Source organism: Bubalus bubalis, chromosome 16 (assembly GCF_019923935.1).
Source record: "Bubalus bubalis isolate 160015118507 breed Murrah chromosome 16, NDDB_SH_1, whole genome shotgun sequence".
NCBI classification, from domain to species: domain Eukaryota; kingdom Metazoa; phylum Chordata; class Mammalia; order Artiodactyla; family Bovidae; genus Bubalus; species Bubalus bubalis.
Window position 1 is genome coordinate 42,296,009 of NC_059172.1, and position 25,816 is coordinate 42,321,824.

General features: G+C 43.5%; 1 protein-coding gene, 1 long non-coding RNA gene and 2 other non-coding genes across 8 annotated transcripts in view; 3 read left to right on the forward strand and 1 right to left on the reverse strand.

The window, feature by feature from the left end:
* ZNF143 (zinc finger protein 143) overlaps window positions 1–3,702 on the forward strand; it is a 66,212-nt gene extending 62,510 nt beyond the window's left edge. For all 5 annotated transcript variants that reach the window (XM_025266636.2, XM_006051582.3, XM_006051583.3 and 2 more), the window contains 2 exons: window positions 1,694–1,840; window positions 2,691–3,702. In XM_025266636.2, coding sequence (XP_025122421.1) covers window positions 1,694–1,840; window positions 2,691–2,774 — 231 coding nt within the window. In that variant the 3' untranslated portion in view covers window positions 2,775–3,702. The remainder of the gene's footprint in view (window positions 1–1,693; window positions 1,841–2,690) is intronic.
* A 6,491-nt stretch (window positions 3,703–10,193) lies between these two features.
* LOC112579767 lies at window positions 10,194–10,300 on the forward strand. The gene has a single exon (XR_003104101.1). It is a non-coding gene; the product is annotated as a U6 spliceosomal RNA (small nuclear RNA).
* A 1,175-nt stretch (window positions 10,301–11,475) lies between these two features.
* LOC112579670 lies at window positions 11,476–25,770 on the reverse strand. Its single transcript, XR_003103973.2, has 3 exons — window positions 25,642–25,770; window positions 18,321–18,475; window positions 11,476–12,049 (listed from the first exon to the last, which is right to left on the reverse strand). It is a non-coding gene; the product is annotated as an uncharacterized LOC112579670 (long non-coding RNA).
* TRNAE-UUC lies at window positions 12,582–12,654 on the forward strand. The gene has a single exon. It is a non-coding gene; the product is annotated as a tRNA-Glu (tRNA).
* Window positions 25,771–25,816: the final 46 nt, after the last annotated feature.

Below are 25,816 nucleotides of genomic sequence, written 5' to 3' on the forward strand. Positions count from 1 at the left end.
GAAAAGCTGTTGAAACCAATGTGACCCAGTGTGGTTCCCTTCTATTGAGAATCCCCTCCATTTCCTGCCTGCTTTTCACCATTCACCAATGCCTTCAGATGGTTGCTATTTCATATTTTTTTGACACTTTATGATTGTTACCTGAAGGAAAGGTTAGTCTAATATAAGCTTCTCTCCTGTTGTTGGACTAAAATCTGTTGCTGGACTATGGACCAATACTGGGATTGATCCAAGCTAAATATCTATTAGCACTAAAATCTAGCATTCTTACTGGATTAATGGCCGGGTAAAATCGTAATTTCAGTTTTTAACCTATTCTTTCTCTAAGTTTGGCTGAACAGAATACTGAAATATCATATGACATGTAGTTGATGCTATTTTCTATGTTATTATCTACACAGAAAAAGCTGCATTCGTAGTTTAAGAGCCACAAAAGCACTTTTAACCACTCTGACTAGGTGCTTCAGGAACAGGTTGGAAAGATTCCGTGGGATCTAAAAGAGGAAGTGACTGTGACAGAATGTGTTGCTGGGAATTAATTCCCTGGTAACAGGGGTTAGGATTACATGCTTCCACTACAGGGGTCATGGGTTCAGTCCTTGGTTGGAAAACTCAGATCCCTCATGCCATGTAGTAATGTTCCTGGTACTTTGTTTTCCCAGTTAATGGAAATCTTTTTTTTTTTTCTTTTTTTTTGCCATGCTGTGCAGCTTGCTGGGATCTTAGTTCAATTCCCTGACCAGGGCTGGAACCCAGACTCACGGCAGTGAAAGGGCTGAGTCCTAACCACTGGATCACCAGGGAATTCCCTGTGGAAATCTAATTTTAATTTTAAAATATTTTATTTAAAATTATTTTATTTTTAATTTTTTGTTTAATTTTAAGCATTTAATGGAAATCTAATTTTTTAAAACCTTTTATTTTGTATTGGGGAATGGCTGATTAACAAACAATGTTGTGATAGTTTCAGGTGAACAGCGAAGGGACTCAGCCATACCTGTACATGCATCCATTCTCCCCCAGACTCTCCCCTCCCATCCAGGCTGCCACATAACACTAAGCAGAGTTCCCTGTGTTACATAGTAGGTCCTTTTTGGTTAATGGAAATCTGATTTGTAGTGCAACAGATAAACAGGAGAAAATAGTGTATCTACCACGGATCCAAACTCAGGAATAAATAGACATATGAGATATAAATGAATCCATGAGTGTAACTTCCCAGGCAGCTGCTTAGGGATATTAGAATCTAGGCACAGTCACGTCTCTTCTGTTTAATGAAATCTGACATAGCGAATCCACTTTCTCAGTGTCCTCTCTCCGGTTTTGCTCTCGGCTTGCGTCATAACTTTAGATAAGTCCCTTCTTTCTGAGTGTCAACTTCCTCAAAAAAGAGGAGTCCATGGGAATCCCCGGCAGTGCCAGTAGTTAGGACTCTGCTCTCACTGTGGAGGTCCCGGGTTCACTCCCTCGTAGGGGAACTAAAATCCCACAGTCTGGGAGGTGCAGTCAAAACAAAAAAGGAAAAAAAGAGGAGTTCAGAATAGACAATATGTAAGGTCTTTTCCAGCTTTCAGCTTCTACAAGTCTATGGTCAGAAGGGAGGATTTCCCTTTGAATTTGAAGACAGTCCCTTGCATTAAATGGATTTTAACCTATTTAAATCGTAGTTTTAATTCTTCTGTGTACTTTTAAGGTTGCAATTGTGGCTCAGGACTTGGCAGCATTCCACGCTGCATCATCAGAAATGGGGCACCAGCAGCATAGCCATCACTTAGTAACCACAGAAACCAGACCTTTGACCTTAGTGGCAACGTCCAACGGCACCCAGATTGCAGTTCAGGTGAGTCCAGTGGCAGCCGTCCTGTCGGCAGCAGTGCTGTTCAGCCCTCAGCCTTGTCGCTGTGCTCTGATGCATGGCAGTCACAGAAGCAGGCCACGGATAATACGTAGTGCTTAGCTCCTTTAAGGAAACTGCCATGTTTGAAATAAACTCAAAGAGACTAAAACTTTGTTTGCTACTATCTTTGTGTGTTATAAGGGGATTTATAACAAGAAGTATAAAGCTCCTGGTATATACATCCCTGTGTGTACCTGACCAGCCATCTTTACTGTCAGAATAAAAGTTTAATTAGGCAGGATTCCATAAAGCATTTAAGAGTTATTCCTTGGAAATGAACCACCTGTAAACATAGACTCCCAAGTTAGTCCTCAAAAATGTCCCTGCACAAGAGCTGTATGTTATGGTGGGAAATGTCAGAAGACGATGAAGAATACAGTCTCTGGGAAGTCAGTGCATTCAGAGAATCTAGAATATGAGGTGTAGATTACCTTTCCTTGGGAAGTTTGTTTTGTTTTAACATATTTACTTGGAAAGGGTTAGAATGCACTCAGGAAAATGCCAGCTGTTGGTTTTAATTTAGTTTATGGGCATGAAGCTAAAGGCTCATGAAGCTGTCTATCTCCAACAGAAAAGATAAGCATCTTTTTGTTCCTTGCATATGTGAAGATTTATCAAAATCCTGTATAAAGAAACTGCATTATTCTCCCCAGCAGGAATTTTTGTTTTGTGGATGAGCATTAGTACTTTAACAAGCCCAGGTGTTAGAATTATAGAGAGAAATTTTACTTCTGGGATATTATATTTCTTTGGCATTATCTTGACTGTGGCTTTGTGTATATTCCTGTTTCAGCTTGGAGAACAGCCATCTCTGGAAGAAGCCATCAGAATAGCATCCAGGATCCAGCAAGGAGAAACGCCAGGGTTGGATGATTAATCCTCAGAACAATGGAGCAATAAAGCCAGAGAAGCCTTTCATCTTCAGGCAGCAGAGATCCATGAAGCCCGGGCCCAGGAAAATTAGAAATTTTCCATTCCTGAAACACTGTACACATTTTTATGCAAGAGTGGAGAACATTTTATTCTTGACACTTTTGTGTATATAACCCTTGGAATAGATTTCCCAAACTGATGTATTGTGTACAAGGAAGTATGAAATTAGGGCAATACAGTAATTTTTTATGTTACTCTTTTATCAGATTGCAAACTCCTAGAGTCTACGTGCAAGACCAGTGAAGTCTTACGGAGTCTTATGATGGATTTTTAACTTACTATGAAAAAAGTAAATAAATAAAGGCTGTATTGAAAATGTCAAAGGTTCTATACGTCAAACAATCATAATTCCAAAAGCCATCATGGATAATAAAGGATGTAAAGCCTTCAGATATTTCCCTCAGCTAGTAGAGTGTCTGCAGTTTTTGTTCTACTGTATACTTGTCCATTTTTATTTGTATTAAATATCTCACGGTTTGAAGACTATTCATTACAGTTTTCCACCCCTGTTAAATACCAGCTCTGCAAGCTGAAGTGCTAATTATATTAGCATTACATTGGATTATGTATAAAATTACAAAGTTTTGTTATTTAAAATTAAAAAGTTAATTCCAGTACTTCGGTTTTGTTAAAGATGATTTCCTGAGTGTTCAGTTTTTTTGTTACTGTTTCTTAAAAATAACGAACTATCAAAGCTTGACCACAGGCTGGAGCCCGGGATAATAGTGCTGCAATTGGAAATGGCTTTACTCTGAAAATTAGGTTAGTGGGTTGGTGTAAATTATTTATTTTTGCTTATGTACTTTTGTTTTAAAGCTTATTTACCCTAAAGTTTGTTATTAATTTTGAATACAGCAATTTTTAAAATGTTACCTTTATATTTGTTTCATTAAATTGGTATGGGGTGGGGGGAAGAATTGTAGAAAACACCACTAATGTAATTGGTTAAAATACAATATATATATATTGAGAGTATATTATGTATCAAGCACAATAAGTACTTTTCCATACATATTTATCTGCTCATAACAGAAGTTTGTGAGATATATGAGATTTAATACCTCTGTACATGAGAAAGCTGAAGGTTCAAAGAAGTTGTGTCTGCCCAGAACTGTGGTGAGGCAAGGTAAGGACTTGAGAAGCCAGACTGACTCCTACGTCCAGGGTGTTTTTTTTCACCACACCACAACCGCCTCCAGATTATGTATATGAGGTTTGGTGATTTCTTTATTAAAATTTCTGGTGGCATGCCGAATCTCAGTTCCCTAAACAGGGATCAAACCCATGCCCGCTGCAGTAGAAGGGCAGAGTCTTAACCACTGGACCTTCAGGGAAGTCCCAAGCTTTGGTGGGGATTTATGATTGCCCAGTGACCTGATAAGCACCTGAAAAACCATCTCTAATGTTAGAAATTCAGTGTAGGGGCCACCAAGTTCCAAAAAAGGAGGGGGGAGGGTGTGTGAGGGTTGTCCTGTAAGAATCACTTCTTTGCTGTTTTCACCATGCTTTGTTTGCCAGAGAGCTGAAACAGGGCTGTTTTTCATTTCAAGCTTTACAGTAAAAAGGAAAAAATGTTGTGCTGTTTTATTTAATATAAATGTTATCTTTGATCAGGTTCTTTGAAGTCTTGCTAAGAAGGGTCATGACTTAGTCATTTGAAATGGGAAACCCGGCAGGGTTGGGCAGGGCGGATTGGCTGCTTCCCTTCAAAGCTCTTCAAACATATATAACATTAGAAAGGTCTTAGTCACCCACAGTCTCAGTCTGCATTCTTGACAGAGACATTTAAGTACCCACAACTCCCAGCTGAGGCTCAGAAAGGGGTCAGCATGGGGCAGGGGCTGAGGTAGGGGTGGGATAGAGGAAGAACAGGATCTTGAACTGTGCTCCCGCCTTCCACTCTTCCTCTGGGGACTGGCTGCCAATCCAGAGCTGCTCTGCTGAACCCAGCTGGCTCTGCTGTGAACCAATACCCAAACCTCCCTTGGCTTTGCCTTTCACCTGCCTTTGTTTAGAATCGGTGTTCATCCCTCACCCCAGCTCCTCTGCCTGGTTTGGACAAAGCTGAGCTGGATGCTGCTGGTGGGCCTGATTGTCCCTCAGCTCAAAAGAAAATGCCTTCCTAATAGCACCAGAGAAGAGGGCATGGGGTGTTGCTGGTTTGTCCCCTGACTTCCTGGGAAGGGAACTCAGGAGCATAGACAGTGTATTCCCCCAAGGGAAGACTCCAGCTGATGCACTGACAGTTGTGAGTAAAGCTGGTGTGGGGTTTCTTCTTAGCCCGCGAAAGTTGAAGAGTCCCCCCAAGATACTTGATGAAACTAGAGAATATCTTTTTTTTTTCTTCCCTAGCTGCTCCACGAGTCTTGCAGAATCTTAGTTCTCCGACCGGGTATTGAACCCAGGGCCATGGCGTTGAAAGCACCAAGTACTACGCACTGGACCACCGGGGAACTCCCCCAGGGTACATCTTAGCAGATGTAGCTAGTTGGAGCATAACTCTCTGCAATATGATCCAGATGATGCTCAAGGCAAGCCTTTCAGTCCAAGAAACCCCGCCCCCACCTCCCACTCTACCCCAGACACAATTTGAAGCCACTACAAAGAGAAAGTACGTTGGGTACAGTCTGCACTCCAATTTAGGAAATAGAAGGATTTGGCTTCCTTAATCCTCTACAGGTGGCAGCTACCCAGAGGGCCACACTTCTCCCTGTGCCCGTGCACTGCACCCCCAGGTCATTAGAGGCAAACTAATAGCCAGTCTCACATCCTGCCCTCCTGTATGGCAGCCCTGGGACTAGGGAACTTGGGAAACCATGCACTCAGGGCTGACATGGGCTGGATTCCATGTCTCATCCCGAGGAATTTACATCCCAGTGTTTGCTGGCTCAGACAAGTTGTAGACCAGTCAAGCAACAGTGGATGGGGAGTGGGAGGGTGAAAGGAAAGGGGCAGAGCTGGAGTCTGTTGTCAGAAAGAAAGGAAAGGGAACAGGAGGGACAGGAGGCAAGGCTGCCTCAGCCCCTCCAGTGTAAGCACTTCTACACTTAACTAGGTTTAAGTTAAGTGTAAACTTCCTTCAGGGATGAGGGGGTCTTTCGAAAAATACTCCCGCCAAAGACACTCTTTTCTTTGGCCTGAGGAACAGGGTGTGTGACTAGTACCGTTGAGGGCCCCGCACTTGGGGCTGAATGCACTGTGGTTGCAGTCTTAAAATTCATAATCATTTTATCTCTGATTTTGTGTCAAGGGAAGTCTCATGGAACCAACAATGGAGCAGGCAGGCACAGCGGTGGAAGGGGCGGGGGTCCCTGGAGTCTGACCTTACACAGTCACATTCCCTACAGCCGCCATGGATGGGTTCTCACTATCCCTCCCCTGCCTGGCAGGGGTCTGGTGCCAGTGCAGGAAGGTGGGTGTTGGGGGCATGGTGGTGGCCATCCCCACCTACTGAGCTCATCCCAGCTCTGAGTTCTAATGATGCTTGGCAGTAGCCTATGTGCTGTGGGCTGGGGTGGCAGGCCTGTGGGAAGGGGAAGCTGGCAGCTTTTAGGCCAAAGAGACCATCCCCTCAGGCACCCATGAGGTCCTATGCCCTGGAGGGCTCTTTCTCCAGGTTCTGTGCCAGGGGGATCCTCACCTCCTCCTTCCACTTTTCCAGACCTTAGCTCTTGTTTTTCTCTTCTAGCCAGCTCAAGGTAACCTCCTGGAATTACACAAAATTCAAGTTGTATAATTTCAGTGATTCCAAATACAAGCTAAATACTTAATTTAAAATTGGTATTGCATAAAATGAAAATGAAGAGTAAAATTGATGCTAAAAATTTAAGTCTTTAATTTTTCTTTACTTAGGATGACATTAAGTAGCAAATAAAACACACCTTAACAAGTCATAAGAGAGTCTGTGAAAGAAGGAAAAAGTTTATGTATTATGCATCTGTGTGTAAGAGGTGGAGGCTGAAATATACATAATAGAAACCATTTTAAACATTTTTGAGTGTGCAGTTCATTAAGTACATTCACTCTCTTGTGTAAACATGACCACCATCTGCAAAACCTTCTCATCTTCCAAAACTGAAATTGTACCCATTAAAAACTCCCCCTCCTCACTCCCTCCAGCCCCTGGCAACCACCATTCTTTCTCTTTCTACGACTCTAGCTAAACTTGGTACTTCACAGAAATGCAATCACATGCTATTCGTCCTTCTGTGTCTGGCTTTATGTATACCTTCGATAGGCCTTTTCCTCCTGCTTTTTGACCAAGAGTCCCCATTATTTTCTTTTTCTTTTTACACTAAGCCCTGCAGATTATGTAGCCTGCCCTGCCTAGGAAAGCTCTTCAGTTCTCTTTTTGCTGTCACACAGGAGGTGTGACTCGTGTTTGGGGAATATATCATATACTTCTACTTTTTAGGTTATGGGCTCCCATAGGGTAACTGGGAATTTCTACTTCCACAGAATTCTAGACACCCTGCAAAGCAGGTCACCTCTAGCTTCTAAACTCACCTGCCTTGAGAGACACAAAGAGTCCTCAATCCTTCATGCAGAAATTTCATGTTGCTTCTAGAACTTGGCTAAAATTGAAAGACAGAAGGCAAGTCTTGTGAGAATAAAGCATGCTCAAAAATCAGGATAATTGCATGAATAGTTAAGATGAAAATTAGCTGGCAAAAGCTTTTTCTTCTCACTTTTCTGCTTTTGAATGACAGAGAATAGGATTCTTGCTCTAATGTCAATCCTAAATTTCTCCTGGATTGCTTCCTTTCTGCAGTTTCCCTGGACACACAGGAGGCATCCAAAAAGAAGATAGAGCACCTTCACTAATCTGTCCAGAAGGCCATCTGTGTAAGGAAAGATGTGGAAACACAGTTCTAATCTGAGTTTCAGACTCAGTCCCAGAGCCCTCTAGATAAATTCTGCAATTTCAAGAAAAAAGGTAAAATCTCTGCTGCCACAAGGGAGTTGTCTTATCTTTTTAAATAGGGAACTTTTGCTCCAAGCAAGTGATGGCACTTTTGTGCTGATGAGGACGCTGGGAGGGCAGTAGGTCCAGATGGGAGCAGCTGTTATACTCACCAGACCTTTTACCCAGACAGAACTCATCAGCTAAGCGGTTTCCCCACTGCCTTGGAGCTTCTCTAACTAGTAAAGTAATGCTCAAAATTCCAAGCCAGGCTTCAGCAATACGTGAACCACGAACTTCCAGATGTTCAAGCTGGTTTTAGAAAAGGCAGAGGAACCAGAGATCAAATTGCCTACATCCACGGGATCATGGAAAAAGCAAGGGAGTTCCAGAAAAACATCTATTTCTGCTTTATTGACTATGCCAAAGCCTTTGACTGTGTGGATCACAATAAACTGTGGAAAATTCTGAAAGAGATGGAAATACCAGACCACCTGACGTGCCTCTTGAGAAACCTGTACGCAGATCAGGAAGCAACAGTTAGAACTGGACATGGAACACCAGACTGGTTCCAAATAGGAAAAGGAGTACATCAAGGCTGTATATTGTCGCCCGGCTTATTTAACTTCTATGCAGAATACATCATGAGAAACGCTGGACTGGAAGAAGCACAAGCTGGAATCAAGATTGCCAGGAGAAATATCAACAAACTCAGATATGCAGATGACACCACCCTTATGGCAGAAAAGTGAAGAGGAACTAAAAAGCCTCTTGATGAAAGTGAAAGAGTTGGCTTAAAGCTCAACATTCAGAAAATGAAAATCATGGCATCTGGTTCCATCACTTCATGGGAAATAGATGGGGAAACAGTGGAAACAGGTCAGACTTTATGTTTTGGGGCTCCAAAATCACTGCAGATGGTGACTGCAGCCATGAAATTAAAAGACGCTTACATCTTGGAAGGAAAATTATTACAAACCTAGATAGCATATTCAAAAGCAGAGACATTACTTTGCCAACAAAGGTCCATCTAGTCAAGGCTATGGTTTTTCCAGCGGTCATGTATGGATGTGAGAGTTGGACTGTGAAGAACGCTGAGCACCGAAGAATTGATGCTTTTGAACTGTGGTGTTAGAGAAGACTCTTGAGAGTCCCTTGAACTGCAAGGAGATCCAACCAGTCCATTCTAAAGGAGATCAGTCCTGGGTCATTGGAAGGTTTGATGCTAAAGCCGAAACTCCAGTACTTTGGCCACCTCATGCGAAGAGTTGACTCATTGGAAAAGACTCTGATGCTGGGAGGGATTGGGGGCATGAGGAGAATGGGACGACAGAGGATGAGATGGCTGGATGGCATCACTAACTCGATGGACATGAGTTTGAGTAAACTCCGGGAGTTGGTGATGGACAGGGAGGCCTGGTGTGCTGCAATTCATGGGGTTGCAAAGAATCGGACAGAACTGATTGACTGAACTGAACTGAACTGAACATTCTGAAATTACTGAATATTCTTTGAAAGAAAAAATCAGGAACAACAGAAAAGTGGACCATTTTTGGTGTGCAAAGGTGACCTTCACTATTGTGAAGCTGGTGAAACCTTGTGGGTGTATTAAAGTCAAAAAGAAAGCAATTAGCTAAGAGATGAAAGGCTCTAGTGAGCCTTGGGGTCAGCCACCAGCAGAAGGCACTTAGTAGGTTCAGGGAGCAATTGACAGCTACACACGGCTTCACAACTTCCTTCTGGAAGGAATCAACCGGCTGTGGCTGGATGAGATCAGTCTTTATTCTCAAAGGAAGTCATTTCATGCTAGGAGGAAACAGGGTTAGTGATAGGAAAAGAAGAACCCTGACTGCCTCCTCAGGTCATGGCGTTTGACATTAGGACAGGGGTCCCCAACTTCTGGGCTATGGACCACTATGTCCTTTCAGATCAGTGGTGGCATTAGATTAGAAATAAAGTGCACAATAAATGTAAGTCTCCTGAATCATCTAGAAACCACCCATACCCCACCCAGGTCTGTGGAAAAATTGTCTTCTGTGAAACTGGTCCCTGGTGCCAAAAATGTTGGGGACCACTGCATTAGAAGGAAATGCCCACACCAGACTTAGGAGACTAGCTTTGTCTCTTGGCTCAGTCTCACAATCACTTCTGGCTTTGTAACCAGTGTTGACCAAGGAAATACTTCTGAGCACATCTGAGATTTAGTCCTGATGCCAGTTGCAATTCTTGTGACTAGTAGGTGCTGAGGACTAAATATTGTTTTCAAGCCTGCACTTACAGGGCAAATCTCTGCCAGGCCTACTGGGTCCCAAGTACTAGTCACTTACTCTACCAGTGTTCAACACTCCTCAGCCCAGTCCTAATTAATGTACGGGCAGGTTGTTGGCAGTATTTATTAGTGGCATCCTGCATCCCTGCATGGGCTTCCCTGGTGGCTCAGCAGTAAAGAATCTGCTTGCAGTGCTTGCTTCGGCAGCACATATACTAAAATTGGAATGATACAGAGAAAATTAGCATGGCCCCTGTGCAAGGATGACAAGAAAATTCGTGAAGAATTCCATATTTTTTCAGGATGTGGAACACATGTACACCCATGGCTGATTCATGTCAATGTATGGCAAAAACGACGACAATTTTGTAAAGTAATTAGCCTCCAATTAAAATAAATAAGCAAATTAAAAAAAAAAAAAGAATCTGCATGCAATACAGGAGGCCACTTGTAATGCAAGAGACGCAGATCCGATCTCTAGGTTGTGAAGATCCCCTAAAGAAGGAAATGGCTGTCCACTCCAGTATTCTTGCCTGGAGAATCCCATGGACAGAGAAGCCTGGCGGGCTACAGTTCATGGCGTTGCAAAGAGTCAGACACGACAGCAACTACACCACCACCACCACTATCACTCTGCAGTCTCGGGGTAAGGGCTACAGGGCCACGTTCCTCCATCTTCACGGAAAAAGCCGCTTGCTCACTCAAACGCAGACCCCAGTTCAGGGCCCCAGAGTCAACCATGACTGGATGCAACAGGGTGCTGAAGCTCCCACCCAACGTCCTTAGCAACCATTGGGATGAATGCCCTTTCCTGCCCTACCCTTGGATTTGAGTCTAACAAGTAGGCTCTGAATGGGGGCTTCCCTGATGGTCCAGTGGCTAAGACTTTGCAGGGGGCCTGGGTTCAATCCCTGATTAGGGAACTAGATCCCACATGCCATAAGTAAGAGTTCAAATGCTGCAACTAAGATCTTGCATACCACCACTAAAAATATCCCACACTCTGCATAGACAAATAAAATAAACATACAGGCTCTAACCTTGTTGCCAGGGTTTGCAGATGCTACTACTCTGGAGATATTTTAAAAAGTGTTTTAAAAACAAAACAAAACCTGTTGCCTTTAACTACCTTCTTTGGCTATCTTTCTTCCTTTTTCTTCCTTACTGGGTATCAGAAGAAAAGGAGGAGCTTACTCATACTGTACGTGCAGTGACTAAGATTTACTCATTCAGAAGAAGAGCCTGTTTCTAGCTCCACCTCTGAAACTAGGAAGTTAGAACTTAGCACTCAATCCCTAGGAAAATTTTTCAAGCTTTCCTAAACGACCCTTCAATCAGTAACAAACCAAAACTAAATTATAAACTAGTTTTTAAGCATATAGCTGTGTGAATGTATGGTCTTCAACTGGATGTGAAAGTATGAATGATCCTCATAAATCTAAAGTTGAGCAAAAGAAGCTGGATGCAAGAGTATAGACCAAACTATTCTCTTTATTTGAAGTCAGGACACTGACTACCTCTGCTAGGGAGTGGGGCTGAGGATGAGAAGAGAGCCAAGAGGGGAGTTGAAGAGCCAGCTTCAGGGGCATGTGTATAGGGCCCTGTGCTTTGAAAGACCCCACAGTTGACTTCAAGCTCTGCGGTCACCATCTTAAAGTTCTTAATAAAACTGGAACATTGCATCTTCATTTCTCTTTGGGCCCTGTAAATTATATAACTGCTTCTGGGTATTGGTGATGTTTTCTTTATTTTTTTATAATTTTATGTGTTTATTTTATTTTAGCTATTTTTGGCTGCACTGTGTCTGCATCGCTGCGTAAGAGTTTTCTCTAGGTGCGGCAAGCAGGGGCTCCTCTCTGTTGTGGTGCACGGGCTTCTCACTGCAGTGGCGTCTCTTGTTGCGGAGCATAGGCTCTAGAGCCCAGCCTCAGTAGTTGTGGTGCACGAGCTTATTTGCTCCGTGTCATGTGGGATCTTCTTGGACCAAGGATTGAACCCTTGTTCCCTGCATTGCAAGGTGGATTCATGACCTTACACACTTTTATTGCTAAATAAGAAAAAATAAAATTTCATTAACAAAGCAGATGACATAGGAAATTAGAAGAGGAAAAAAGTCACAGCAAAGCAAAATTTAAAGCAAAAGGAAGAAATTAATAAAGATAAAAGCAAAATGAATTATTTCAATAGCAGAAAAGCAATTGATTGATAAATCTAAAATCTAGTTCTTTGAGGTTGCTGCTGCTGCTGCTAAGTCACTTTAGTCGTGTCCGACTCTGTACGACCCCATAGACGTCAGCCCACCAGGCTCCCCCGCCCCTGGGATTCTCCAGGCAAGAACACTGGAGTGGTCCACCATTTCCTTCTCCAATGCAGGAAAGTGAAAAGTGAAAGTGAAGTCGCTCAGTCGTGTCTCTTAGCGACCCCATGGATTGCAGCCCACCAGGCTCCTCCATCCATGGGATTCTCCAGGCAAGAGTACTGGAGTGGGGTGCCATTGCCTTCTCCGAGGTTGGAGGAAAGCAAACAATAAAACTGATAAACCACTAGCTAACATGATGAAAAAAGAGTAAATAGGGAATTCCCTGGTGGTCCAGTGGTTAGGACTCTGTGCTTTCACTGTCAAGGCCCCAGGTTCAATTCCTGGTTGGGGAGCTAAGAGTCTACAAGCCTTGTGGCGCAGCCAAAAAAAAACACGACAAAACATAAATATACAAATTAGGGAAGAGAAAGGGCTTATGAGCATGGGTAAGAGGAAATAATGAGAAATACAAGTGAAAACTTGGCCCTATTACAATTTAAAATCTGAAAGAAATGGATAATACTCAAGGAAATATAAATTACAAACAGGGACTCAGAGATGGTAGAAAATCTAAATACACAAATAACCATGGACAGAAGCTGTCAAAAGCTATACCTCAAAGAAAAAGTGCTGAACCCAGACACATTAATGAGCAACTTCTTTCAAATTTTCACAGAATCAACCATTCTTATACTATTAAAGCTGTTCGAAAGCAGAGAAAGAAGCAAACATTCCACTATTTTGTGAAGCCAAAATCTTATCGAGATTGTACGACAGAAAAACAATGGCTCAGTTCCATTTATAAATATAGATGCAAAATGCCTAAATGAACATAATTTTGCAGTATACTTTGAAAGCAGCTTGACTATAGTTTATTTCAGGAAGGATAGAGTGGCATAATAGAAGGAAATCCATTAATTTAATTCACCACATACATAATTAAACACAGAAAAAAAGACTAATTAAGAGAAATGCTAAAAAGGGGGTATAATGGAATATTCATTCCTCAAATATTCTGTTGAAAGAATACTTCTCTAATATGGTAGATATAAATCAAGTCCACATGTACATATATACACATCTTATCACCCAATATTATTCAGTTCAGTTCAGTCACTCAGTCATGTCTGACTCTTTGTGATCCCATAGACTGCAGCACACCAGGCCTCCCTGTCCATCACCAACTCCCAGAGTTTACTCAAACTCATGTCCATTGAATCAGTGATGCCATCCAACCATCTCATCCTTTGTCATCCCCTTCTCCTCCTGCCTTCAATCTTTCCCAGCATCAGGGTCTTTTCAAATGAGTCAGTTCTTCGCATCAGGTGGCCAAAGTATTGGAGTTTCAGCTTCAACATCAGTCCTTCCAATGAACACTCAGGACTGATCTCCTTTAGAATGGACTGGTTGGATCTCCTTGCAGTCCAAGGGACTCTCAAGAGTTTTCTCCAACACCACAGTTCAAAAGCATCAATCCTTCGGTGCTCAGCTTTCTTCACAGTCCAACTCTCACATCCATGCATGACTACTGGAAAAACCATAGCCTTGACTAGATGGACCTTTGTTGGCAAAGTAATGTCTCTGTTTTTAATATGCTGTCTAGTTTGGTTATAACTTTCCTTCCAAAGAGTAAGTGTCTTTTAATTCCATGGCTGCAGTCACCAATGTGGTCCACTGGAGAAGGGAATGGCAAAGCACTTTGGTATGCTTGCCTTGAGAACCCCATGAACAGTATGAAAAGGCAAAAAGATAGGACACTGAAAGATGAACTCCCAGGTCAGTAGGTGCCCAATATGCTACTGGAGATCAGTGGAGAAATTACTCCAGAAACAATGAACAGACGGAGCCAAAGCAAAAACAACACCCAGCTGTGGATGTGACTGGCAATGGAAGCAAGATCCGATGCTGTAAAAAGCAATATTGCATAGGAACCTGGAATGTTAGATCCATGAATCAAGGCAAATTGGAAATATTATTCTTAATAGCCCCATTAAAGTCAGGAGCAAGACAGGGATACTCTCTACCTCTCCTAATAATTAGCACCGTACTCTAACTGAGCTAACAAGCCAGTGAACACCGCAACCCACTCCAGTGTTCTCGCCTGGAGAATCCCAGGGACGGGGGAGCCTGGTGGGCTGCCTTCTCTGGGGTCGCACAGAGTCGGACACGACTGAAGCGATGCAGCAGCAGCAGCAGCAGCCTGTTACTTAATACTGTCCTGGAAGTGCTAGTTAATGGAATTAGAAAAAAAAAAAAAAAACAGCAAGAAGGACAGAATGATCAAATACATGATTGTCTACCTAGAAATCCAAAACAATCAACTGAAAAATTGTTAGAAGTAATATAGAAGCATAGAACATCAGTTCAGTTCAGTCGCTCAGTCATGTCCGACTCTTGGTGACCCTATGAACCGCAGCACGCCAGGCCTCCCTGTCCATCACCAACTCCCAGAGTCCACCCAAACCCATGTCCATTGAGTCACTGAGGCCATCCAACCATCTCATCCTCTGTTGTCCCTTTCTCCTTCTGCCCTCAATCCTTCCCAGCATCAGGGTCTTTTCAAATGAGTCAGTTCTTCACATCAGGTGGCCAAAGTGTTCAAGTTTCAGCTTCAACATCAGTCCTTCCAATGAACACCCAGGACTGATCTGCTTTAGGATGGACTGGTTGGATCTCCTTGCAGTCCAAGGGACTCTCAAGAGTCTTCTCCAACACCACAGTTCAAAAGCATCAATTCTTCAGCACTCAGCTTTCTTTATCCAACTCTCACATCCATACATGACCACTGGAAAAACCATAGCCTTGACTAGACGGACCTTTGTGGACAAAGTAATGTATCTGCTTTTTAATATGCTGTCTAGGTTGGTCATAACTTTCCTTCCAAGGAGTAAGTGTCTTTTAATTCCACGGCTGCAGTTACCATCTTCAGCGACTTTGGAGCCCAAAAAAATAAACTCAGCCACTGTTTCCACTGTTTCCCCATCTATTTGGCATGAAGTGACGGGACGAGATGCCATGATCTTAGTTTTCTGAATGTTTGAGCTTCTTTTTTTTAATTTTATTTTATTTTTTAACTTTACAATATTGTATTGGTTTTGCCATATATCAACATGAATCCGCCACAGGTGTACACGTGTTCCCCATCCTGAACCCTCCTCCCTCCTCCCTCCCTATACCATCCCTCTGGGTCGTGCCAGTGCACCAGCCCCAAGCATCCAGTATCCGCATCGAACCTGGACTGGCGACTTGTTTCATATATGATATTATACATGTTTCAATGCCATTCTCCCAAATCATCCCACCCTCTCCCTCTCCCACAGAGTCCAAAAGACTGTTCTATACATCAGTGTCTCTTTTGCTGTCTCGTATACAGGGTTATTGTTACCATCTTTCTAAATTCCATATATATGCATTAGTATACTGTATTGGTGTTTTTCTTTCTGGCTTACTTCACTCTGTATAATAGGCTCCAGTTTCATCCACCTCATTAGAACTGATTCAAATGTATTCTGAATGTTGAGCTTTAAGCCAACTTTTTCACTGTCCTCTTTCACTTTCATCAAGAGGCTCTTTAGTTCTTCTTCACTTGCTGCCATAAGTGTGGTATCATCTGCATATCTGAGGTTATTGATATTTCTCCCGGCAATCTTGATTCCAGCTTGTGCTTCCTCCAGCCCAGCGTTTCTCATGATGTACTCTGCATAGAAGTTAAATAAGCAGGGTGAAAATATACAGCCTTGACGTACTCCTTTTCCTATTTGGAACCAGTCTGTTATTCCATGTCCAGTTCCAACTGTTGCTTCTTGACCTGCATACAGGTTTCTCAAGAGGCAGGTCAGGTGGTCTGGTATTCCCATCTCTTTCAGAGAAAGAGAAAGCCTTCCTCAGCGATCAATGCAAAGAAATAGAGGAAAACAATAGAATGGGAAAGACTACAGAGCTCTTCAAGAAAATTAGAAATACCAAGGAATATTTCATGCAAAGATGGGCTCAATAAAGGACAGAAATGGTATGGACCTAACAGAAGCAGAAGATATTAAGAAGAGGTAGCAAGAATACACAGAACTGTACAAAAAAAATCTTCACGATCCAGATAATCACAATGGTGTGATCCCTCACACTCACCTAGAGCCAGACATCCTGGAATGTGAAGTCAAGTGGGCCTTAGGAAGCATCACTACGAACAAAGCTAGTGGAGATGATGGGATCCCAGTTGAGCTATTTCAAATCCTGAAAGATGATGCTGTGAAAGTGTTGCACTCAATATGCCAGCAAATTTGGAAAACTCAGCAATGGCCACAGGACTGGAAAAGCATAGAACATAGTTTGTGTATTTATTTCATCCTTGCCATATTTCTGTGCTCTTGTTGTTTCTAACTACTTGTTGATAAACATACAGACAGACACACAGAGCCCTGGAAAGTTAGCACAGCTTAGTCGTGGTGGGTGGGAGTGGGGACAGGCATCAAACACAAGACTTGGCTGCTTCAGAAATCTTTGACGGCAAACCTGCTTTGTCTGCAAAACGGGTGATCTAGTCAGAAGTGGCAGGAGCATGTGTGAGCTATCCTATGTCCCAAACTGAGTTTCTGGATCAGTTAAATTCTGCAACTGGTTACTAGGGACAAAGTCTTTTATTCTGCACTTAGAAGTGAGCCTGTAATAAATCAAGAGCGATCCTGGAAGCCCCTTCCTTATCAGCACTCACCATGGACGACAGGCAGAACACAGAGCTGCTTGTCTGAGAGCAGCCGGAAGACCAGTCCAAATGAAATAACCAGGCTGAGAGAACCGGAGCACACGCTCCTATCCCAAGAGCAAAGCCAGAGAAGGGAGACAGGGAGGCAGGGACACGAAAAAATGGAAGGAGGGCTGGGGCATCAGTGACCAGAAAGAGTGGAGAGCTACAGGATGTCAGAAAAAGCAGGGTATGGTTCTCCAGGACCTCTGCCATATTCCACTTGCCCCATCCTGTTTTAGAGTAATGTTACAGCTTCTCTCTTGTCTCTCTCTTTAGTTGGTACCCAGGCATTTTGGAAGTGAGATTTTTTGATAAATTTGTATATTTCTCCGTATGGTTAATATATTTACTGTAGGCTAATTTTTTTTAATAGAATCATTATATAGTTTTGTAACCTTTTTAAAAATTATATCTTAGATATCTTTTCATTTTGTATGTATAGCTCTATCTCATCATTTGGCAAACTGTGGTTACTTAATATTTAATGGACATTCAGGTGGCTTCCAATTTTTGGTATTATATGCCATACCTAGAACACAATTCTCTAGATCTCCATTTGGCTTATTCCCTCACTTAATTCAGACTCCTGCTCAAATGTCACTTCCGCGAAAGGCCTTCCTAGATCACCCTATTAAAATAGCACCTCCCCCCAACCCTCTGGGGCTTCCCTGGTGACTCAGAGGGTAAAGAATCTACCTGCAATGCTGGAGACCCGGGTTCGGAGCCTGGCGGGCTACAGTCCATGGAGTCGCAAAAGAGTTGGACACAACTTAGCGACTAAACAACAAACATTCTTTTACATATTTTTGCAGACCTGTACCCATGGACGGAGGAGCCTGGTGGGCTGCCGTCTATGGGGTCGCACAGAGTCAGACACGACTGAAGCGACCTAGCAGCAGCAGCAGTAGCAGCAGAAAGGTTTAGTAGCATTGCTGAGTCAAAGATGATCAATATTTAAATTGCAGAAGAAACAGTCAAAATGATCTTTTAAAATGGTACCAATTTATACCCACCCCCATAGTGGACAGGAATGCGTTTCTCCAAACCCTTAGCAACACACCATAGTATTAATCTTCGCAATTTTTCCTCTTGATTTTAGAATTTAAAATACATGTGGGTTTTATAACAAAAAGGCAGAGGTGCCAATACGGCTGTCTTTGACACCCATGACCCTCCACCGCGTCCTGCTACCCAAACTCTATCAGCACACTGCCCATGGTGGGGTCCTGTGACCCTGTCTTCAGCAAGCCTCCCAGTGAGTTCTCACCCTCACCTTACCCAGTCCAGCTTGTTTGAAGGTTCTAGCGAAGGAGTGCAGCTATTCCAATACCCTTTTCGACGAGCTTGAGCTTGCAGCTTGAGGAGGGACACACGTGAAGGGGTGACGCAGGAAGGGGACACTGGTCTAGCCAGCCAGATCAGCTGAGTCAACCCTGGTGATTAATGGGGTGATAGATGTCACAGCCAGATCACCCTCACACGCGAAAGAGCGAGTCTTGAAGTCAGTAGTGACACAGTCTCAGTGATACCAGCTGTATGACTATGTGATACAGGCATTTAACCTAGTTGGGTTTCATTTTCTTTCATTTTTTTCATTTTCTTCATTTGTAAAAACATGAATTAAAATACCTCTCTCGGAGCATTCCTATAAAGATTAGATAAATATGGAAAGCATCTGGCTTAGTGCGTGCCATATATAGCCAGCACTCTAGCCTTCCCAGCTCCTTCCAAAGCACCCCAGCTTTTTTGTGGCCCTTAGGATATTACTCATACCCTGACTCGTATAAAGGTAAGGGGCAGTAGGTAGGATATGGATCATGCTTGAACATGGCACACACCCAATAGAAGATGCCAGGTAGAGTTGATTTCTGCATTCAGGAACTAATTCACCCTCATGGGTATTTTTTTTCCATGTACATATTTATGCCCACCAATCAGCTGATCGTACCTAGTACTACTGGGTACTCTCCACCCAGTTAGCTACTGGATGAGCTCATCTCTCAATCCAGTCTGAGCTGGATTTTTACAGAACTTTAAAACTGACTCACCACTGAATCATCAAAACATAGCAATACCCAAACACACCCCTGTTGCCACACAAAAGACCAGCAAGGGGTGTCTGCCTCATCTCCTTTCCCTCTCCTACTGAGACAGGGCCCTTGTTTCACTGGAGACGTGTCATCACATCTTTTGTGCTGCAGGAATCTGGACAAAGCTGGTTCAGCTAATCACAGTGCGGCCGCAGAGACTGGCGGTCCTGTAGTCCTCCAGATCATTTCCTGTGTGTGTCACTAACCCAGGAGGAGAGGCAATCAATCAATTACCCGACTGTGTATTTAGCACTGCTGTTCTGTTGGTCACTCGCTCATGACTCCTCCTGTTTATAAATAGATTCCTGTGACGTGACCTTTTCAGTTACTGAAACTCATTAAGAATTTAGAGAAAAGCAGCTCTTTGCAAGTATTAACAATACTGGAGAAAATGGGACTACTTAGTTCCATTCCTCTAAAAAGGAATTTTAAAATAGCAAATAGGAAGCATGATGTTTTGGCTGCCTCACAGAGCTATAATTTTAAATGTTGGTTGAGAACTCCTCTTTTATCTAGGAATGATATGTCCAGTGGCCAGTATTGTCTCTTGGGAAAAGTCTTAAAGTTAGTATTATTGCCACATGCCTTACTGAGTGCAGTGGACTATCAAGTCTTTGAAGATTAGAGGGGCTATGTAAAGGCTTAGATAACTGGGAGTAGGCCTGAAGGCTTCTTTCACTAACAAGACTGGTTATAGCAGAGGTTTTGTGTATGTACACACACAATTGTTTTTTTCCCTTTTTGTTTTGGCCATGCTGCAAGGCATGTGGGATTTTAGTTCCCTGGTCAAGGACTGTGCCTCCTGTAGTGGAAGCTTGGAGTCTTAACCACTGGACCACCAGGGAATTCCCCAGATACAACTTTTAAGTACCGTAGCACGGTCTTTCAGTGTTGAAATCCCCAAAGATAAACTGAATGAGAATTTTAGATCCTCAGACTTTTTGTACATAATCTATTTAATTGATACAATTCTATGTAATGGAATCTGCTGTTGATCTTACATAAATGTTAGAAGGATAAATGGAAAGAGTATGTTGGTAATCCTTAAAGATTAATTAGGCATGAAAATAAAGTATGTTCATTCCATTAAAATACAAGCTTTCAACTGGTCACTCTTTCCTAGCTATACTTTTCAAGTTCTTATCACTATTATCTCTGTTCTGATTTGATCATCCTCACTGGCTATACACAGACTTAACTGGTTATTCACATTGCGTGTTTAGTCACTCAGAAATGTCTGACTCTTTCCGACCCCATGGACTGTAGCCTGGCAGGTTTCTTTGTCCATGGGGATTCTCCGGGTAAGAATACTTGAGTGGGTTGCCATGCCCAGGTTGTGCCAGGGGACCTTCCCAACCCAGGGATCGAACCCAGGTCGCCCACGTTGCACGCGGATTCTTTACCCTCTGAGCCACCAGGGAATTCCTAAGTTTCACATTAGGCAAACTTGTTTTGAGGACACCAGGAATCACAGGCTGCATTTACTGATTAAAGCCATTAACAAGTATGATTATTCTCAAATAACACTGCTGTAATTAAGGACTTTCCTGGCAGCCCAGTAGTTAAGACCTTGCCTTCCAAGGCAGGGGGCACAGATTCAGTCCCCAGCTGGGGAGCTAAGATCCCCCACACCTCATGGCCAAAATGTCAAAACATAAAAACAGAAGCAATATTGTAACAAAGCAATAAAGAGAATAAAAAATGGTCCACATAAAAAAAAAATCTCTAAAAAAAATTGCTATACTTAAAAGTACACACAAGATTTATTGAACACTATTTGTAAGGCACAATGCTAGTCTCCCATTTAGTCTATTGAACAACTAAGGGGGAACTGGATTTGATTATTCTGTATCAGAGTGAGCTGATGAACACGCAGTTGAAATGGTCAAACAATGTCATCCATCAGAGGGTATTAAGGCAAGCGACAAAGTACAGAAATCTAAACTACACCTGAGAAGTAAAATGGGAGCAGTGGTAGGGGTTACCACATTCTAGCCTGAGAACTGGATTCTGGAGCCAAATGGCAGTTGGTAACAGTTAGAGCTGGGCTGAAGTGAGGTGAGGTTTGCTGAGAAAACCAGCGGAAAAGGATCGGTAAAGACACCAGGAGGATGAAGTGAAACAGTTGAATTTTTCAAGCACATTATTTGGTTTTTAAGTGAAAAACAGATTTGACCAACATGACTTAAAAAAAAAAATTAGATATCTATTAGAGTAGGCTTATCTTTAGAAAAAGTTATTTCTCCAGAATAAAAAGCATAAGCTAGAAAGGATTCAGCTGTGGGTAAAAGCACGCTAGTCTTAAGAAACATTCTTAGAGGCCTTACATCACTGTGAAAAATTAGTTCCTAGTTCTCAAGGACCTTTCATTCAAAAGTTCATGGCTTATGTTTACGAGAATACGCACATATATTTATGTGCTGTATAAAAAGTATCTGAGAAGGTGATTTAGGACTCTCAATTATAAATTTTCAGGGCAGGAGACTTATTTTGCTGCTAGGACAAGTGAATGGGCCAACAGTGGAATGAAAGTCTTTACTTGGTAAATCATCATTGTAAAGGAGAGAAACAGGTTAAGTCTGTTCTCCCAGAGGCATGATTTTTACTCAGTTATTACAACAATACCACAAAAGCTGCCTAGTAACATTGGTTAAAAACAACACAGGGTAGGGAAAGAGCAGGAAATTTGAATTAGATATGCCCTGGGGCAGGTGGGCGTAACCCCTTCTCTCAGTACAGTGAGTGCTGTACTCTGAAGAGCGTGAAATTTAAAAAATCGGAACAATCGTTTAGAATTTCAGTTAGGATATTGCTGCAGTTAAACCCATAACGTTGTGCCATGTTCTCAGCTGCAGGAGGCAGGGCCTGGATTTCTTACTCATTTTGGCACTTTTGTTTTTTAAAGAACACTACATTTTAATTATTTCAGAAACATTTATTAAGCACCTTCTTTGGAGCCAAGACACACTGCTGTTTTCTGCAGCTCTAAAGATAAATAAAACTTGATCTCAGCCCTGGTTGGGAGAGAAGCCAGACAAGTAAACAAAGGGTGTTACATAGTCCGCGCAGGGTGTGGTGAAAAGTCTGGAGCAGGCAACATCTATTTTACATGGAAGTGGAGAAAGTCAAAGGATTCTTGCCCTGAGTATCACTTTTAACAATACTTTAAAAAAATTGTTTTTCGTCTTTCCCCCAGTCATTCTATACATCTGGTGGGAATTTACCTCTCCTATTCTGTGTGAGGACCTGGGTGTGAACCAAGAAATCTTCCCTTCCCATTGGGAATCCACACCCTTTTTGCCCCAGCTGATTTTAAGAACATCCCAGTTTAGGGAAGCAGAAAGGTGGCAAGGTTAAGAGTTGACGAACAAAGAGTATTAGAAGAGTTTTCACCTCCAGGAATGGGACTTGGGCAGGGGGTTGCAAGGTTAAGTGGGAGACTTCTGTATCATTTGAACTAATAATATTGAGAGAGAATATAAACCAATCAATAAATATGTAAGTAAGGGTCCTATTATCACTCAGAAGATACTGAGCACCTAAGCCGTATCATTTACTTTGCTGACAAATGTCCACATAGTCAAAGCTATTGTTTTTCCAGTAGTCATGTATGGATGTGAGAGTTGGACCGTAAAGAAAGCTGAGCGCCAAAGAATCGATGCTTTTGAACTATGTCATTGGAGGAGACTCTTGAGTCCCTTGGGCTGCAAGGAGATCCAACCATCCATCCTAAAGGAAATCAGTCATGAATATTCATTGGAAGGACTGATGCTGAAGCTGAAGCTCCACTTTGGCCACCTGATGGGAAGAACTGACTCATTGGAAAAGACCCTGATGCTGGGAAAGATTGAAGACAGGAGGAGACGGGGATGACAGAGGATGAGATGATCAGATGGCATCACCAACTCGACGGATGTGAGTTTGAGCAAGCTCTGGGAGTTGGCGATGGACAGGGAAGCCTGGCGTGCTACAGTCCATGGGGTCACAAATAGTTGGACACGACTGAGTGACTGAACTGAACTGAAGCCATATCAGAATACTGCAATAAACAAAAGGAAAGGTCCTTATACTCAAGGACCTCATTTTCTGGAACGGAATAGTAGTTAACAATCAACACACTCTGAGACAGATAAAAGCCTGTCAAGGAAATGAAGCAAGATGTTGTGAAAGAGTGAAGGGGGTGGGAGGCAGCATGAGTTTGCATTCATAGAAACAGCAGATATAGAATTCTTTATATAGGAGAAGCTTGGGGCAAAAAATTAGGGGGCAGGGGTGTTTAGGAAGCACACTGCTTTACATACAACTCATGTTACAGATCAACAAAGAGTAGAAGTTTTACAGTTATATTTATTTATACTTCACATGACATTTAGAAAATGTCAACTATCCATATCAAAGAATTTATATTTCTCACTAGGAGAGAAGAGGTGTTGGAGTGCCAAATCACTTCAGGCATGTCCAACTCTTTGCAACTCCATGGACTGTAGCCCACCAGGTTCCTTTGTCCATGGAATTCTCCAGGCAAGAATACTGGAGTGGGTTGCCATTGCGGAGGGTGCTAAAAACCACTCCTTGGCTTTTCAGAGAATGGCACTCCTTGAAACATACAAAATAGGAGAGTTCCTGTCTTCTGAGCTTAAAATTAAGTTTGGATTAACACACACAAAAAAGAAATATCAGTTAGCAAATATTTGGAGAAAATGACTGTTTACTCTTCACTGCATCTTCAGTTATGTAATCTCAGGGAATTTCCCATGTGATAAATACTAAGATGTGTTTCCATTACTAAAAATCCAGCTTAAATTTTAACTTTTGAAAAGTGTTAGAACAGCATATATGGTCAAGTGTTAATATTCATGAAGTGCCACAAGCCCATGAAAACTGTCCAGTGATATGAATCAAAACAACAAAATTAGATCAACAAACATTAAGTACCCAGAGAGTCCCTTGGACTGCAAGGAGATCCAACCAGTCCATTCTGAAGGAGATCAGCCCTGGGATTTCTTTGGAAGGAATGATGCTAAAGCAGAAACTCCAGTACTTTGGCCACCTCATGTGAAGACTTGACTCATTGGAAAGGACTCTGATGCTGGGAGGGATTGGGGGCAGGAGGAGAAGGGGACGACAGAGGATGAGATGGCTGGATGGCATCACTGACTCGATGGACGTGAGTCTGAGTGAACTCCGGGAGTTGGTGATGGACAGGGAGGCCTGGCGTGCTGCGATTCATGGTGTCGAAAAGAGTTGGACACGACTGAGCGACTGATCTGATCTGATCTGATGTCCAGAATTCTCAGAATGTACTGTAATCCACTGCCAGTGAGAACATAATTTTTTTTTTCTTCTGGAGAGCAATTGGGCAGTTTACATACTTTGACACAGTAATTCCTACTTCTTTGAATGTATCCTAAAGAATAAAAACCAAAAAGGAGAAAAAAAACAACACGAGAAGGAAGAAGATTCATTAGGGTGTTAGAACTGAAAAAATTGTCAGAAACTTCTGTTTTCGACAATAACAGAGGGATAAATCACAATTTGACAGGAGTACTAGGGAAATTTTTTCTCAAGTTGCTTTGAAGTTTGCAGCAAGCTGAGCCGATCTGTTTTGCCAACACTTGCCCACGTGCTGGCAAACAAATATAAACACCGTGGCCGCGTGGTGGGCACTTGGTTTTGTGCTTAGGGCCGAGTGTAGAGCTGCATTATTTACGGTGAACGAGTTGGGGGGTGGGGTGGGGGGGAACGGGGATGGCAAAGACCACGGTCTGGGGGCGTTCTGCAGACACCCCGGCCCATAACAGGCTCTCTGGAGGGAAACAGAGGCTCAGAGACAGCCCTGCAGCCAGGGACCTCGCCTGAGAACTCGAGTCTTCTTCTGACTTTCAGTCAGTTCAGTCGCTCAGTCGTGTCCATCTCCTCCGACTTTGGTGTCAGCCTAACCCATTTGCACACACTTCGGTCCAGAGGCTGGAGTTACCATTCCCGGCTCAGACCTCGACTGGGGAACCTAACTCCCCTTAGCCACGCCCATGCGCCCCAGGGGCCAGAACCAAAGGGATGCGGGACGTTAAGGTCAGTCTCCCCCGGGAGCAACCAAGGGCCACCGCGGCCTCCTGCTCGCCCCGACCCGCAGGGACTCTGAGGCGCTCTCCAGCCGCCAGTCCAGCTCCACCTCCGAGGAGTCGGAAGGGCCCGGAGGATGTAGTATCCGGGTTGGCGCTCGGCTCGGCCGAGTTCAGCCCTCAACCATCGCCCCTCCCAGAAGGCCGCCTAGGGTCCCCTGCCCGGCCCAGTCCGGGAGGTGCCAGACCCAGCTCCCAGGCATCCCGCTCGCTCATAGGCCCGAGGCGCCGCGCCCGCCCTGGCTAGGCCCGGCGCCGAGAGGGAGGGGCGGAGCCAGCGAGTTCGCGCCAAAATCGCGTAGCCGATCCCTCCCCAGCGGACTACGTCGCGCCCTCCATTTTTTTCAAACCTTAGGCTGGATGGGGATTGGTGGACTGGGCACTCACGTGGTTAACGGTCGCGGGAAGCCGCGGAACCCGAACCTGCGGCTGGACCTGCGGAGACCCCAGACTCGGCGCCCGGGCCACCCCGCCTCTGCCGGACGGCCCGCGCTGCCGCCTCCCCCGCCGGCCGCCGCCCAGAGCGTCCCGGAGCCGCCGTTCGCCGGCGCCGCCGCGCAGG